The sequence below is a fragment of the Trachymyrmex septentrionalis genome, unplaced genomic scaffold (genome assembly GCF_001594115.1).
Source record: "Trachymyrmex septentrionalis isolate Tsep2-gDNA-1 unplaced genomic scaffold, Tsep1.0 scaffold20, whole genome shotgun sequence".
NCBI lineage: Eukaryota > Metazoa > Arthropoda > Insecta > Hymenoptera > Formicidae > Trachymyrmex > Trachymyrmex septentrionalis.
Genome location: NW_017305180.1, coordinates 6,340,407 through 6,358,093, shown reverse-complemented (window position 1 = coordinate 6,358,093; position 17,687 = coordinate 6,340,407). Strand labels below are relative to the sequence as shown.

At 31.3% G+C, this 17,687-nt stretch overlaps 3 protein-coding genes across 4 annotated transcripts in view; 1 reads left to right on the top strand and 2 right to left on the bottom strand.

Moving 5' to 3' along the window:
- Positions 1 to 2,942: 2,942 nt before the first annotated feature.
- Positions 2,943 to 4,821, top strand: LOC108747804. Of its 2 annotated transcripts, none has more exons than XM_018485607.1 (4): positions 2,943 to 3,203; positions 3,374 to 3,542; positions 4,365 to 4,493; positions 4,585 to 4,821. In XM_018485607.1, the coding sequence occupies exons 1-4, from the start codon at positions 3,064 to 3,066 to the stop codon at positions 4,819 to 4,821; spliced, it is 675 nt and encodes a 224-aa protein (XP_018341109.1). In that variant the 5' UTR covers positions 2,943 to 3,063. The 2 variants fall into 2 exon arrangements, with proteins under 2 accessions (XP_018341109.1, XP_018341110.1); XM_018485608.1 differs by lacking the exons at positions 4,365 to 4,493; positions 4,585 to 4,821 and adding exons at positions 4,116 to 4,120; positions 4,275 to 4,328 and having other exon boundaries at positions 2,945 to 3,203.
- A 2,442-nt stretch (positions 4,822 to 7,263) lies between these two features.
- The window catches only part of LOC108747806, a 12,050-nt gene continuing 1,626 nt past the window's right edge, over positions 7,264 to 17,687 (bottom strand). Inside the window, 7 exon segments of the mRNA XM_018485610.1 lie at positions 7,264 to 8,325; positions 8,438 to 8,643; positions 8,870 to 8,980; positions 9,908 to 10,191; positions 16,521 to 16,800; positions 16,879 to 17,023; positions 17,118 to 17,323. Coding sequence (XP_018341112.1) covers positions 8,159 to 8,325; positions 8,438 to 8,643; positions 8,870 to 8,980; positions 9,908 to 10,191; positions 16,521 to 16,800; positions 16,879 to 17,023; positions 17,118 to 17,323 — 1,399 coding nt within the window. The 3' untranslated portion in view covers positions 7,264 to 8,158.
- On the bottom strand, positions 10,259 to 12,310 carry LOC108747805. The gene is made up of 2 exons (XM_018485609.1): positions 11,809 to 12,310; positions 10,259 to 10,469 (listed from the first exon to the last, which is right to left on the bottom strand). Exons 1-2 carry the CDS (start codon positions 12,153 to 12,155, stop codon positions 10,421 to 10,423), a joined length of 396 nt encoding a protein of 131 aa, XP_018341111.1. The 5' UTR covers positions 12,156 to 12,310; the 3' UTR covers positions 10,259 to 10,420.

Here is a 17,687-nt window from a genome sequence, read left to right as displayed (position 1 = left end):
TTCTAAATTGTCGATACATAATGTAATTTCTTGTAATAAATTCCACTAAATGTATAATATACATATACATATATAAATTCACAGAGAATATGTGTGTTATATCGAATTCAGGCCATCCTTTTATTTTCGCAGGATAAGGTCTAATCGAAAAAATGTTCTGACAAAAGTTGTATGATTTAAAAAGATCTATTTACTGATCTTATTAGTTTGACCTTGATAAGTAACCAAATTTGTTAAAGTCAGATCGAGTTTACGTTGATTTTTTTAAATAAAAACCTCCATTTTCATTGCATATTTTTGTAGCTTATCTCGAAAGCACTTTAAAACACTATAATCAATATTTTTTTCATTAAGTACTTTTTGAGTTATGAAGTTTGAAAGTTATAGTTATCTTCGGCATTTGATTGTACGTGATAACCGTATGGACATATCTTTATCGCCATAACCGTTAAAATTATGATTATCTTACAGTTATGATTGTAAAGAGTCACAATCGTACTTCTTATAATCAAAAAATGTATGGATAGACTATTTTTGATTGTGGCAACCGTAGTCGTTTCATCCGTGTACATGTGAAAACACAAGCAATAGGGAATAGGAAATAAAAGTCTCATAACGGTCGAAACTGAATCTTTAATGCTTAAATAATTCAACGTGAATTTATATACTATATGTACATGCATGCATATATACTATATTTGTAGCAATTTGAACTGCGCGCCGAATTAATTTTTCGAGACTTAAAAACACAAAGAATTAAATTACTGAAGTAATATCACAATTAAATTTTTGATGCTCAATAGACATCTATTAAACAGATTTTCACATCAAGATAAATCAATCCATTATGTGTTATTTTTGAAGTAAACAACATATATTAATACACTTATAATTAATGAATAATAATAAATTTAAATCAATACATTCCTTGTTTTAAATTGATTAATTCCATTGTTTTAATTAAATTAGCGATATACAAAATATGAGCAGTAATCTATGGAAATGATAAAAATAAAACAAATTAATATAATTGCTCATTATATATATGAATTTAATAGCAGAGATCCAAATCTCGAAAACTAAAAGCTCTTTTCTTTTAATAAATTTAAAATTACAAACTACCAAAATTGTGCAAAATTTATTCGATTAATTCGAATTGTTTTCGGTTCTCATGATTTATACACACTTAATAATTGGAAATGAGGGATTAAAAATTGAATAAAATTTTAAATTAATTTTAAGTTTTATTTAATTATCAGAATCCCGTTCTAATTATCAAATGTAAAAATAAACGAAATTAGTTTCAAATTTTATTAAACTTCCAGCTATTCTGAAATTAAACTTTTTTTGTAAAATTTTATACACGTACAAATTATGTAACGCGTTAATACTGTAATTAACTTTATTGTAAATAAATGTATGTATAATATTATTAGGTATGTAATATAAAATTTATGTAAACTATGTTATTCAGATGAATGCTATAATCATCAACTTACTTTTGTAAAATTTACACAATAATTCCCGGGAAAAAATATAATATATATGGACATATTTTATAAATAATGATATATAATTGTATATAAAATATGTCAATTTTTTATATGATTATGTATAATTTTATATAATTATATATAATTATACATAAAACATTTTTGTATAATTATATATATATATATCCGTATTGAATGTCTATTCAATACAAATAGCACTTATCTTGTCTCGATCTCAACTCTGAATCAATGGTCTGTTCTGTTTAGCTGCAAAAAGAAAAATTAAATTATGCTTCGACATGTTGATCCGATATCTAATAGAGAATTTATTCATTTCCTAGAGACAAAAACATCACTAAACATTGCATATGTCTTTATCACAGTAATTACTACTTGTGTAAAATATTTGTTAAATATTTTTCAAAAAATTAAATTTAATTTTTTAATTTAAAAAATTAAACAAAACAAAAATAAGAAAGTTACATTCGACTATTCACCGGCATATATTTTTATTCGAATCTCGTGAAAGAATCATAAAAAAAATGACAGATATTATATAAAAAAACGAAAAAAAGAATGTTGAAAAAAAAAAGAAGATTGCAAATATCGAAAGATATATATATATTGACATACACTTGATGTTACTAAAATTGAAATTTTTTTTTTAGGAATTTGGGAATGCATAAAAAAGTCACGAATCATAACTATTTGCTTTATAATGCTGCATAGTTCAATAATTCAAGACTTTTATATATTTCGCAATTTATTGAAAAAAATGTATTTCAATCTTATTCAGTATAATATAGGTACGCGGTATTAGGCGCTTCTAAAACATGGCGCCCTTCCCTCCCTTTTCGAACTCGCTTACCGTGTTCCGCCCCTGATTGCTCGTTATTGATTTGCAAAAGTAATTCATTACCGTTACCATCATTCAAAATGTAAAGAGTCGTTACTTTTTATATTAATAAATAAATTTCTTACATTATATATCGAGTTTTATATCGTAAAATGCTTTTTTGCATGTGCTTTTTTGCACATAATGATACAAAGCAGATTTCTTATTGGATATTGCTCATCTCTCGTCGTATCCTGTGTGTAATAGGCATTAAGGCCTCTATTTTCCATTTGTTGTAAATGCATAAATGTAAAAAAATAAACTATATATAATTTTGCTCGTGTTCAGTTATGATATGTTCCACTTCGATGCATTATGCTTCATATTGCCATCAAAAGAAAAGTATAGGATATTTTTTAGTTAAGTTACAAGATATTTATTAGTTTGTAAAATATTATTCTAAAACAGATTTTTCCTGTAAACTTGAAATCAAAATAATATATTTGACGAGCTGCTAACATAAGATGCTATTTGAAAATAACAGTTTTAAATTTACCACTTATTTGTGACGTCACACTTTGACAATTTTGATTGGTCGCATGCGTGTAGCATTCGCATGGGCAGTGATGGGATCTGGCAACACTGTCGAAAGCACGTTATGAGTATGACTGTGAATTGTGACTTGTGCGTGTGAGCACGTGTTTTGTATGAATATCACGAAGCCTCATAAAAAAGATGGGTGATATAGCACAGCGACCAATTATAATCCGCGATGCACAGCAGGATGAATCGAAAAATCCTGCCTTTGTCACGAAACGCGATCGTATAGCGAGACAATATCATACTATCAGAAGTTGGAAACCACAGAGTGATGTGTACATAAGCCCATTACATTATTCTCTATTAAAAAGCCATATTTCTCTCTCGATAACACTTTAGACGATTTGTTTCATCGTTTAGACCCGTTAGTGCGGGCACGAAGAATTGTACAAAAAAAATTTTCTTCGCGGTAACACCTGGTAAAATAATAAATCTTTTAACCTAGATGGCCATTGATAGTTGGACGCGGTATTCTGATCGGCACGACGGTGATCACTAGTCTTTATTTGAATCACCGATTTAGAGCGAGGATGAAGCTCCGAGATGGGGTATTTCCTACAATGATAGGTCTCGCAGTATCGCCAGCTGCAGTGACAGCTATAGTCCATACGGAGGTATTGACGCAAAAACTGATTAAATTCCTATACAGCATGATGTCCAAGAGACATTTTAAAGACGTTTAAAAGACATTCTTATGTCCTCTCTCTATAGCTCTGGATGTATCAGAGTAGCGTAATTCTTTTATCTGAGTCAAATGCTAATAACTTTTTCAGTGGCTATTTTGACCACTATTTTGGATCTGATCTGTTGTCCTATAAATAAATAATAAATAATACCCAATAAGCGAGAATGGATTAAAATGAATTGAAATTTTAATCCATTTTAATCCAAATGCTTTATTTTCACTTTTTTTATATTCAATTGGATGAGAAAAGTTTTTTTTAGATATAATTGGATTGACAAACTGTATTTCCTATTCAACCTATTTAAGGTTTTAAATTGAGTAGTATTTCACGATGCATTTAAAGAACTGAAATTTTTTTTTTTATTAAAAGGCATAGAAATATGCTTTATGCACATCCTATAAATAAATAAAAATACATTAAGATTAAAAAGGATTTATTTCAATGTTCGCAAATGCATACTTTTAAAAATCTATATTCATTTCAATCCATTTTTCTTTACAGGATAAGTAAGTTCAGTACAAGGCTAAGTGAATAAACCTAAATAACCTAAATAAGCTTAGTAAATTTTTAATATGGTTATCAGATTTCTCAATACGTGGTGGGCCTTTGCATTACTCTGGTGCACCTAGAGCTCTATTATGAATTTCTTATCCTTTTCAGGATGTCTCTTGAATAAAGTATGTTTTATGGGTTGGATCAACGACCCAAGCAAGGAGTTTGATAATACAAAATATTATATATATCTTTCAGTTGATCATGAATAAGCTATTATTATTAGAGATACCATGTCCTCTATGCTTGGAGTCTAAATCTGCTTTGATGCAAACTTTTAGCGGAGTGTTTTTGCCATTGATACTTGTACCGCTTGGAAACTTCTCAGTAAGTGACAAAATTTTGCTTTCTATTACTGTTTTTTACGATATTGATACTCTTTTGATTAGTTTTATTACATCTTATATTTGAATCACAGATTGCTACTGGCTGTGGAATATATGTGCCACACGTAACTGACATAAGAGGAATATTTATACATGTCCTATCACTCTATCAGCCGATGTTTCCCAAGATTGCAATGATTTTTACTTTTCATGCGTTACTAGCTGGTTTTATAACATATTCAGAAATCAAATCTTATTTTCGAATGTTAGATATGCAACATTTAATAGAAGAAGAAAAAGAGCAGAAATTTGAAAATAATATTCTTTGAATTTTATTGCATTATAGTGTATATAATTATTGTATATATAATTGTAGTAAAATATATATATATATATATATATATATACAAATATAAAATTGATATTTAAAGTCCATTCTATATTAGATCAATATTTAATAATATTATAAGGACAACAGAAGAATATAAAATGAGTTTTGTAGAATATAAAATGTATTTTTATTTCATTGACATAATATTATAAGATGTCTAGTTATAATCATTCACTGATATTCACTATGCGTCTCGTACATTTCTATTCCTTTTCTCAAAATTAATCCAATGTCTAGGCACCATATGATTTGTTATAGTAATAAACGCTTTCCAACTGTTTAAAAAGATCGCTGCTTTAAATGTTGATAATACAATGCAACTTTTCTGATTTAAGAGAGTTTTTTCATATAATGTTGACTCACTTATTTAATATAAAGTTTAACTTACTTAATATCGAGTCAAACGTATATTTCATTATTAATGTTAAATATAATACGAATTTATTTATAGGCTCAAGTAAAATAGCAAATTCGATATTTTCAATTACTCCGATTAGATACATATTTCATCGTGGAAAAATCTAGAAATATTTTACGCAGGCTTCCAATATTTAATAGATATGAATTACGACCGAGGTCAAATTACGCTTATTCTTCTATTATGTTAAACGAACTACTTCAACGTCATATAATTAAATTTGGGAACTTCTTGAATTTCTACCCCAGCTTATATAAACAAAAATGTAGTATTCTTATTTTATATGCCTATATTATACATTTTTCTACATATTTTAATTAGGAAAAAAAAGAAATCTTTCTTCATATGGTTTGGTTTCTAAAGTCAAATTGGGCATAGGTGACCACGGTTTTGATTTGCCAACTACTCTAGAGTTAAGTATATTACTGGCAGTTTACTGGACGTCATACAGGGGCCCGAGTAGCAAGGAGATCCCAGGAACTATGTGTATGCGATAAGAATATATAAAAGATAACACCAGATGCAGACGCATCAATTCAACCAAAGTATAACAATATGATCCGTTTATTTTTTCGGTATAAGAGTAGGATTTGTATAATACCTACAACAATGGTTATGTTGGCAGTGAATGAAATCAGCTATCATATAGCCGTGGAATCTAAGAAGCAAGACAGTTTAATATAAAATATGCCTGAACTTTCTCTCTCTTCTATTTATATATGTGACAATGCTGTTTAACATACCGCGCATTTAAGGTACATACACTGACAGATGTTTTCCAGATGTTTTTCATTTTCTGTGCCATTTCATGAAATGCACGTTAGCCATAATTCAATTGCTATAGTACATATAACTGTATTTTTGCTCTTTTCCATATTACTTTTATCTACTTTTAAGTTGGAAAAGATTTTAGCTGATTATAATGAATGAGTCATTACCATGATTTGCACAGCAATCAACATCACAATGAGATCGTCATTTTTGTTTTAATGTCTTACACCTATATATTATGTCTATACCTATTTTTTGTTAGTGGTGATGTAGTCCATTGCTTATTTACAGTAGAGGTCCCATTCTAAAGTTTATCTACCGATATAGATTAAAGCAAATCATAATAAAAGTTTTTAAAATTAGATTTTGTAATAACAAATTTGCATAAAGATGGTAGAAATTTAAAAAAATTAGACATAATTTTTAGAAATAAAATTATTATTGTTAGTATAACGAATCCTTTGCTGTAATAAAACTTTGGACTATAATCAAAACATTTAAAACTTCATTGTAGGAATGGTATAAATGTAACATTAACAATTTATACGACATATCTACATGTCACTTTTATGTTTCTTGTACAAGTTTTTTTTCCATATTTGTTAATAAAAACAAATAAAAAAGATCGATGTCTATAAAGAAATTAGTATAAGACAGCATTTAATAACAGTAATGGGCTTTCTACAAAAGAAGTCACTATTTAAGTTTATTAAGCTATAAGCCATAAGAAATTGACTAATCATAGTCGAATATTCCCCTCACATTCGACTGTAATTGATCAATTTCTTATGGCTTAAGACTTAAAGTTTAGCTAATGACTTATTGTAGAAAGCGCATAAAGATAGGAGCACAGATTTTGGTATAATGCATAAGAAAATGAAGCATTTTGATTGGTTCATTTTTTCATACATTATGCGTTACGCAAAACTTCATGCTCCCACCTTAGAAAGAAAAATTTATACCATTGATGCAAAGAAATTTTGTTCAGATATTATAATAGTGTTATAGTGTCAAATATTACGCAAATATGAATAATTAACGATTACATTAGATCTTAGAAAGAAAATAACTTTTATGCGTTCTACATAATAGCGCATCTGTACTGTTTTACTGAATATTCCAATTAAATATTTTTCCTTAATTATTAAAAAAAAGATCAAAGTATTTCATTGTGCTCACAAGTATTTACTAATAATTTAAATCTGTAATGACAGGCGATTATGATAAATTTGTGCATTATAGAATGAATGGACTAATATAGTCACAATTAATTATATAAATAGTATTATGTATTCGGAAATTTTTTGTTGCTCGTCACAAATACTAATATGAGTATCTAATGTTCTAGCATGATGGCATAATGGCAAAGCTATAATTGTATAGTATTTACATCATAACGATCAATGGCTAGCCATATGTTCGACAGCAAACTGAACTTACATTGTTCGCAAATAGATTTTCGTTTTCAGTTCAAATTTAACAATCATAAAATTGTACAATCTTGAGAACAAGAATCTACCATATACAAATGTTTCTATGCCGACAATATTATTTATGCTTATAACAAATATTTTGGAAGAACATTGCCACCATACTGAAAATTATATTTTCACATTTCTTTTCACAGACGAATAAATCGCATAAGAATAAAAGAAAAAAAGACAATAAATGCTGCAGTAAACAATCAAAATGTATAATCAATTCAAGCAATAGACGATAATACATAACAGCCGCCTTCAGTTATATTCTTTTAAGCATTTAATTCATTTCTTTGCATTACAAAAGTTGTAACAAATAACGATATAGCGTACTGAAGGATGCGGTATGCATAATTTCATCAGAATGGCGGATAGTTTTGCATAGGTACCACAACCGGGGGAATTGGTGGCAGCGGAAGTGTGTGTATAAATGTGGGGTGATTCGGCTGAACCATAACTAACGTATGCTGTTGATTGGCCATGAAAGAATTATATTGAGTGGTACTGTATTGTGAGTAAGATGCGTTAACTGTATCTGAAATATTTTTGTAACAAAATGTGCCGGGCGTTTGGCAAGGGGGCCCCTGGATAGGACCCCAAGCCAGCTGCTAGCATCGCCGGTTATGCCAATGTGTCATGTAGTCTTGATAGCTTACAGTAATCTTCTCGCTCTGGTATCGCGTCAGTTTTACACTGCGTCTAATATCCGGTGTAACTAAGCCCTTGTAACCACCCTTATGTAATAGCGAGTCTATAGTTTGTATCTGGTCCCAACCTAATAAAAAAAAAGTGTCAATTTAGTGGAGACGAAAGCATACATTTAAAAAACATGAAGATTAATAGAATATTTCCTTAATAATCCACAGGACATGAATATATTTACAAACCTTGTTCAGTCGCAACATCAGGTAAGTAAGTAGCAGTTCTCTTGTTGCCTTTTTCATTATGGAACTCTATGCGAATCCCATGGACTCCTATCTCCCAATCTAAGTAGTCCACGCCGTCTTCAAAATGCCGCAGTATAGAAACGCTTACATGTAAGCGTGGAAGTTCCTCTCGTGTTATAGGATTAAACCGTGAATCTTTGAAAGCACTGTGAAACACAATTGTTTGTTTGAAAGCATTGTGAAATACAATTGATTGTTTAAAAAGTATAATCCAAAATTCTAGCCTAGCCAATTTAGGGTTATTCCATTTTTGAATGAAAATTGGTATATAATTTACTTACTGGATGAATAAAAGAACATAAAAGAATAAAAATATGTGCTGAAGTTTACCGAAAGGTGGAATTATCCAGTTAGAATAGATATATATGTTACCTAGTAGTAGCATATTCCCTAAGTCCTGCATGTAAGTGCATGGCATTGAATGTACCAATACAGCCGCGTAGTCGCATATCCTTTCCAATAGTCCATGTTACAAACAGAGGACTAGAAAGACATGAAAGAAAATGCGTTAATGATAAAATAAAATCACAGGACTTCAAAACTTAATTCATTGAACGTTAATTCTCTATTATGAAAGAGCATGTGCTATTAAATTAAATTTTCAATAATTTTAGTTACACAAGTATAAAACTGCTAAATAACCAGCTTCTTAAATCAATATTTAAATATAATGTTTATACTACTATCTCTATGTAAACAGTTTGTGTAAACATCATTATAATAAAATGTATCATGCTAGCGTAATCAATAATAATCTCTTCTAAATAAAAGGAGCAAAAGAGTAAAGTACAGAAAGAGTAAAGTAGTGAAATATAGATAAATCATGGTACAAATCTCTATCTCTAAGATCTAAAATCTAAGGGACTAACTGAGAAAGTAAAAAGAAACACATTCCAAAAAACGTTTACATTTCAGTAAATTATTCAGAAGCAAAACAATGCTAGTGTCTGGTACAACCTCGGCGGAAGGTCAGCAGCACAAGCCAGACGGAGTAAAAAATTGCAAAAAAATAAAAGGCATCCTTCAGGAGGCGTTTTTTTTGCATTTCGTCCCGCCCCCCTCTCCTCTCTCTGCTCTTTACTCCATGATGGTTGAAGGCACAAAAGCACAGCGATGGTTTCAACAAAGAGATGCACTGGTGTGGGTGGAGCAGAAAAAGGACAGCCATGAAAAGGAAAAAAAAAGATGCCATGATGCAGAATGGGCAAAAGAGGGACCTGGGGAAGCGGGGCAATGAAGACGTGCATGGGAAAGGCAAGAGTGCGAGAGTGCGAGAGAGCGAGGGAGGGGGGGGGGAGAGAGAGAGAGAGAGAGAGAGAGAAATGTGGCACGCGACGCATAGTCGGGACAGGGAGGAAGGGATACGTTGGACGCTGAGGTGACTAGCTCAGTAGGTGGGTCTAAACTCACAATGCTTCGTTGCTGAAGTTGGGCGGTTTTGGTGGGTCAAGTTGGTGCAGTTGGCAGTAGAGGACGTCGAAGCAGTAGAAACCCATCTCGGGCTGCACGATCGGTGTATTACGTATACGCGTGCCATTCGACAGCACCGCTGTGCCGTTGCACGGTACGCCCGCGGAATTGTTGTTGAGCTTCTGCTTTTTCGTACCGCAACAACCAGCAGCCATATTACCGTTTCAACCGTCGCCGTCGACCACTGCGGACCCGAACTGCGGACACGAACGAGCCGTATACGTCTCACTATCGTCCGCTCGTCGCGGCCGCCGCCGTCGTCGTCGTCGTCGCTGCCGCCGTTGTTCTCTTCGTTGCCTTAGCGTGCCGTGTCGCGCGCGCGCCCCACCAGATGGCGCGGCGCGCGTTAAAACAGCTGTTTCATCACCCGCCATTTTCGTCATCCTGTCGTTCTTTTCGCGCCCACATCTTTTAACGCGCTCCAATACGATCGACTGACGTAACGACGTTTGTTTACTCGTTCATCCGCGAGTCGTCATCGTACTCATCATCAGAGCGGTCGCTACATGCAAGGGTTCTTGTGTAAACATTTATTTATCATCTAGTTCTTCCTTTTTACAAAAGAAAACTAAGCATCACGAACTCAGAAAAAGAATAACGATTCTTTAACAATCGCTGTGTTTAGCAGAGAAAACAACTTTGTAACTGATTATATTAATACGATTGATTTATACATTTAGATTCAATGAGAAACTAAGGTTAATCATATTGAAGAATTTTATTAAATAATTGTAGAACTGCTTTCTCTGTCGAAACACAGTCAATTTATAATTGCTTACAATTTTTAATAATAAATTAATAATAAAATAATGAGATATGTAATAAGTAAAATTAAAAAACACTTTGTTGCAATACATATATATTCACACAAACATGTGCAGTATATTACGAATGTCAACAAATCGGAAAAATAATTTCTGTTGCTCAAAATAATTCCGGAAAATACCAAATTTACAACTTATAAAACATAACAAAGCGATTTATTCATGTGAGATCATTTATTATAAGTAATTAAAGTAATTAATAATTTACTATAAAATACTTAAGTATTTTTTTTATTTAAAGTAATTTACTATAAAATACTTAATTTTTTTTTATTTAAAATAATCTACATAATGTAGATTTTATAAATATGATTATTTTTCAGTTATAGTTAGAAATTTATTTTAATATTTTTAACTTAAATATGTAATCTATTTTTTAAATGTTCAATGTTTTTATTTGTCGAAATTTATCTTAAAAAAAATCAGATACTTTAGTAATGCTTTAAGAGTCAAATAATCGTGATTCGAAAGTAAATGAAGACAAATTATATAATATTTACAAAAAAATTTAAGCATAAAATCCCTTCTGTGGCCGAAAATGGCTTTTTTATTTCATGGTATATTTTAATGTTGTTAATAATTCAAATATTATATATTTATATTTTCATATTGTAGGTACATTTTTCCAATTTATTACTCATGTTACAATAATTAGATTTTAAATATTTTAATATTAATTTACAAATATGCGCGGAACGAAGAATTGTCCATCAGTTTAACCTTATAGATATAAAATTTAAAACCTGTTCTCTTTTGTCGTAATATACGAATAATAAACTTGAAAGTATGTACCAGTAGTATGAAAACATAAACGTATATAGTATTTGAGTTATTAATAAAATTCATAACGGAATGTAAAAGACATTTTCGTTTACGGAAGGAATTTAATTTAGCGTTACAGGTTTATATACAAGACTAGCGTTCTCGGCGAGTGAAAGCGACACAAGTCTAAGCGAATGTCTCAATTCGTATTTCCTCAACTTCTTCGCAACACCGTAAAGTCGTGCGATTACTTACCGCGACAGCTGCGAAAAGACATGCCGCTGTTGAGCGTCGAGTTCCATCGCGCACCCCCGATCGCATTTGCGAGGGTGGAAGCGGCGATACCACGTAACTACGTCGCACATGGAGCGTAGCGTACGAACCGGCGTGAACGAACGCGAACGAACACATACGTCGTTGAAATGACGACGCGATTCCTCTTGAACTGTTAATTTCTCGCACGAGACGGGACGAATGGCATCAGGGGGAAAAAAAACGTACTGTCGAGAACTTCGTCTGAAACACAGCACGCGCAATATGTCGACGCCCGTGGCGACCGGGCAATCACAGCGGTTTACGGGATTCACTGTCAATTTTCCCATACGAGGAACTGTCACGGTACGTAAATACGGCGATGACGCGCTCGTCGTGTATGCACTCCGTCTGCATGCATGAAAAACGTGTTGAACCGTGTAGGATTCGACGCCACGGCTGATACGCGCGTCTACGACGCGACGCGGCTCCGATCGGTCTGAGATAGTTGGACGCGAGTGCGTCGCGACGCCGGTTGCATCGCACTCGCGCGCGGTACTACGGCGCCATCTCTCTCGCACAACCATGTCATTGCATAATAAAAAATTTATATATATATATCTAAATATACATATACAGGGTGTCCCGGAAAGACAGATTTATTTTCTAGATAGTATCGATTATTTTAAACGAAAATGTTCATACGTGCACAAAAATATCATTCTATTGATAAGAAAAGTGATTATTTAATTTGTTATTTTCTTTCTTTTAGTAACGGGGTTATCTTTAATAAATAATATTAATTTGAGAAAAACTTATTAATATATATTCAAAATAAGAATTCATTTTTTTAAAAGAATATTATAAGATTGATCGAAGAAGCGACTTTGAGTAATAAGCAAATTGAATTTGTTTTAATTTAATGATTTTGATTGAAGTATTGTATTAGGATTTAGAACATATTTTAATAAATCTTATGCTTGTGATGAATTTCTTTATTGTAGATTTACGGATTTATGAACTTAAAACATAAATAATTATTGTTTACGTACAGTATGTATTTTTTTGTGAGTGTCCTATTTTGAATGATTTCCAAGATAGTTTGAACAGTAAAATTTTTGAAAGTTTATTACAAAGATCTCTCAAAGATTTAAAAAAGATCTCTAAAGTAAATGTATTTAAAATAAATTACATTTATTATTATTCCAATATTTTTTAAAATCGTTGGCTTCTTTTTATTTACAATTCGTTGATTTAAAAAGTGTGTCATTTGAGCAATGAATTATTAGAAAAAGTATGCGTCTATAACAGTAATTTTTTTTGCAATTGCACTTCAAAACTCGGAAACCGTTCAGAATAAGACAAGCATTTATATGAATATTTTTACAATAATCGATAACATTATTACCCAGAATGACCTTTTTCCTAGAACACCCTGTATAAATAATAGAGAAACTGTAACATATTGTAAATGAAAATATAAAATAGAATTCACTTTTAGAGACGATTCTATTTGAAAATCAAAATTTTATTCTGAATTCTGGTTCAAATTATTTAAATTATTGATGTGAATTTAAATACGAATTAGATTATCTAAAGTGAATTCTATGCCTAAATTTTAAGCAGAATCGTAAAGCTCGCAACATATTCTTGTTAAACCTGTAAGAATTTTTAAGTGCTTATACCTTCATACAATATTTTTACAGATAGCTTCTTACTAGTCATACAATTTACAAGAAATCTCAGATATTTATGAATAATTGTACATCTTACGATACATACGCATAAAATTTGAATACTAATCATAAATTTTTAAAATTTTTAAAAATTTTACGAGAACACATTACGTTTTACGATTTTGCTTAGAATTGATCCATAAGTATCACTCGTTAACATATTATATAATTTATTTCGTATTTTAATGAAATGAGTGCGATAAAAAGTTTGATTAAAAAATTGATTTTTACGCAATTAAGCGTATGGTAACATATTTTCTAATATTAATACATTAAATTTAGACCATATTAATGAGCATATTGCGCAATTATCAATACTATCGGCTCACGTCAGTGACCTGCCTAATTGTAGCCTCTGTAATTGAGCAATTGTATTTCAAAAACTACTGCTTGGAATAAAAAATTGCAAGAACTTCTTACTTAGTTTTTCGTGCCTAAAAATATTTTGATTTTCATGAATTTTGGAACACTTATACATATGTTATGTAACATATAACAAAATATTTTACATTATGTATAAATCTGTATTTTTCAACTACGCCTTTTTACATTTATCGCATTTATTCAAAATAAGTATACGTTTCATTTCGCTGCATTTTTGTGATACTAAATATATATTAAAATTACATGTTAAAATATATAAGTCATAAAGAGCTTTTTGAACAGAGAAAGAGATAAGGAATAATGCGGAAAGAATTGATTACGATGATTTTTATGACAATATAAAAGTTTATTTCATTTTTCCATTGCAATAAGAATTATCTATAGTACTTTAAGATATATTTTTTATATGAATATTTTTTATATTCTACTGACTTCTTAATTAAGCAGAAGGTGAGAAGAGAAGGGAGAGGGAAAGGGAGAGTGAGAGAGAAAGGGAGAGGGAGAGGGGAGAGAAAGAGAGAGAGAGAGAGAGAGAGAGAGAGAGAGAATGAGTTACGTTCGCTGTGTCTGACTTATAAATAAATAAAGAATAATCTATAGGTTCGCTGTATTATTAATTTACAAATGCAATCAAAATGAGCGTACATTCGCTTGATATTAATGTTATATTAGTATCAGTTATAATGCCAAGTACGATAATAAATATTAATCTGACAAGTACGGTTTGCTTTGGAAATTATTAATAATTTTCGTGTAATTTCATGTTATAATAATTATCGAGAGAAAGATTAAAAGTATAGTATAAACTATACATGTGAAATGCTTACTCTATGCAATTATAAAATGCGTACATCGAACAGATTTTTGTGGCAGTTTGATAAAATACAGAATGATTTCATTCAGTAAAATTCGTATGATAATTATCGATCTTAAATGTGTTCAATACGATTATATATATTTAATTGCATTGCGATAACATCAATAACTTACTTTTTTAGTAAGTGGGTTTTCCTTTTTTTGTATTTTTCGTAAACTCTTCGACAAACACGAATACAATTTACTTGCAAAATATAATTACACAACGCCAGATAGAATTATTTTCGTACTCACTGATGAAAATGCATCATTCATACGTATAAACCGTAATAAATGTCTATTACATAAATGGAGTTCCATAGATAGATCAAATGAGCACACATGAATCGACAGTATGTGGCAGTTCGTTGGACGTTTCTTATGCCAAGATTCACAGAAGGCAAGATGTTAGGAACTCGCTAATTATTATCGATGCAAACATTTTACGTAAATAATAATACTATAACGCATACTATAACGGATAAACATAGAGAGTAACACATACTACAACAAAGATAAGATATAATAACAATTATTTTATTTATTTCTAACAAATATTGCATTAGTATAAAAGACATAATAAGACGATTAAATTGGCAGTGTTTAAAGTCCGCTACTGAGAATAGCTGGTAATTCAAGGGAAGTAGAATTAACGCCGAAAAATCAGTAATTTATTTTTGTAGGATTGGAAAATTAAAATTTGTAAAATATACATTAATAGATGCACGGCTTAAGATACTGCAAGTTGTGCAACTATTACGAAATTACAATAGCTTATCAATCGAATAACACAAACTCACAATGAGATCTTTTATATATTTTTTTCTTTTATGTCTAACTTACATGTCTAATATTTATATCTTTTACTACGTATGATTTCTTTTCATACTTTAATAACTAAATCACAATTAACCACAGAAAATTTATATCATTTCTTTGTCAAACTTACTGTCTTTTTGACGCGATTAAATGCACAACGAATGTATTTTAACAAGGTAAAGATCTTTTTTTTCTAATGCAATTAATGCATAATTTATGTTCTATATTGCATATTCTATACCAATAAATAACAGAATTAACAGAAAGAAATTATATTCTTATAAATTTTACTAATTTTCACTTGACGTATGAGAATTATATTATATGTCATATACACATTGTACAAAAAATGGAATAATTCCGACATCATTTTGTACATTATATCATGTGAAAGCAGGCAGTGAATTTTAGGCATGATCACTGTCTTATAAAAATGTTCATTATCATTCTTAAATTGTATTATCGATGCAAATACAAACAGATTCTTCGCAATATGATGGCAAAGTTAATTGTCATAATTAAAATTAAATAAATTTATGTAAAAAATAAAATAAATAATATAGCTACTAAATAATTGAATGAGTAATATAACCAAGCTTTTTCATTATTTATCAATAAATCTCCGAAATCGGTAAAATTTGAGGAAATTGTTTTTTAATTCTAAAGTATTTGGCAAACATACATCAATGTAAATATAATATTTAATAGGTTTAAATTTTTTAAGTCACTACTTGTTGTTTTTAATACAATGTGCAACAATTAGACAATGCCATCATATATGATTTATTATTAATCTCAAGACGGAGCATGCGGTATCATAAATGGGAGGCTGTGTACACTAAGACATAGAAAGACGCACCACTTTAAACAGTGGAAAATTGTAACAAGTACCCGCCTCCAATGTCATTTTCGTTTACGTACCCCACGCTCCATGGCATCCTGCGTTAAGAAACGATGCGGTGGTCGAGGATAAAGCGGCGCAGACGGATAGGACGGACCCGCATTATCCCACCAAATAGGAGGATTGTTACGTATCGGTATCATAACTGGGGTGATCGGAGGTAAGGGTAATGGATGTATGAACGTCGAACGATTCGGTTGCGTGACAATCTGTAAACACTGTTGGCCAGACATGAAAGAATTGTATCGAGCGTTATCATTTTGTAAATGAGGCGAATTGACCATATGAGCGTTGTTATAACGAGCCTCAGCGGATCGTTGGGGTAGGGATCCCTGGCCGGGACCCCAGGCGATCTGCTAGCATCTTCGATTGTGACAATGCGTCATGTAATCCTGATAGCTCACGGTGACCTCCTCGCTTTGATAGCGAGTCAGTTTCAGGCTACGACGGATATCAGGTGTGACTAGGCCTTTGAAGCCACCCTTATGTAGCAGAGAATCTATCGTTTGTATCTGGTCCCATCCTGAATATCAAATTACAAGTTATTCCTCATAAAGACCTCCTCGTGGGAGGTGAGTTTCCATTGTTTGTCTTATTCTACGGTCGCAGATACGCACCTTGCTCCATAGCTACGCTGGGCAGGTAAGTAGCCGTCCGTTTATTACCCTTCTCATTGTGGAATTCTATGCGAATTCCGTGAACACCCACTTCCCAATCTAAGTAGTCAACTCCGTCTTCAAAATGCCGCAAAATTGACACGCTTACATGCAAGCGTGGCAGCTCGTCTCGAGTTATGGGATTGAATCGTGAGTCTTTGAATGCGCTTTAAAACATATAGAAACATATATCAAAAGCGCGTACAAACTATTATGCTAAAGCCTAATCTATAATGTGTTCTTTGCTTCCTGTTGCTTATTTTTTACTTGCCTTTTTTTTCTTTGCAATCGTTTTGTCAACAATCATATCTCTTTTCATATTTCTTGTCTCTTCTAAAGTTTGGCAACTTTTATTTCGGGCGACAGAAAACGAAGAAACTGAGTAAGAGGCAAAAAGACAAGAAGTAAATGTGATAAAAAGCAAGAAATAGGAAACAATGACACACTGCAGATTGTGCTTTAATATTACAATTATTTACATAAACTATGTGCTAGATCTTACATTATGACGTTTATACACACACACACACA

What these genes read in the sequence shown, in the direction of transcription:
- LOC108747804 (XM_018485607.1), top strand. Translation starts at nt 3,064, where the DNA reads ATGGGTGATATAGCACAGCGACCAATTATAATCCGCGATGCACAGCAG. An exon ending in CAGCTATAGTCCATACGGAG is followed by an intron (nt 3,543 to 4,364) that starts GTATTGACGCAA and finishes TATATCTTTCAG; the next exon opens with TTGATCATGAATAAGCTATT. An exon ending in TACCGCTTGGAAACTTCTCA is followed by an intron (nt 4,494 to 4,584) that starts GTAAGTGACAAA and finishes TTTGAATCACAG; the next exon opens with ATTGCTACTGGCTGTGGAAT.
- LOC108747805 (XM_018485609.1), bottom strand. Translation starts at nt 12,155, where the DNA reads ATGGGAAAATTGACAGTGAATCCCGTAAACCGCTGTGATTGCCCGGTC. An exon ending in GTCTTTTCGCAGCTGTCGCG is followed by an intron (nt 10,470 to 11,808) that starts GTAAGTAATCGC and finishes CCTTGCATGTAG; the next exon opens with CGACCGCTCTGATGATGAGT.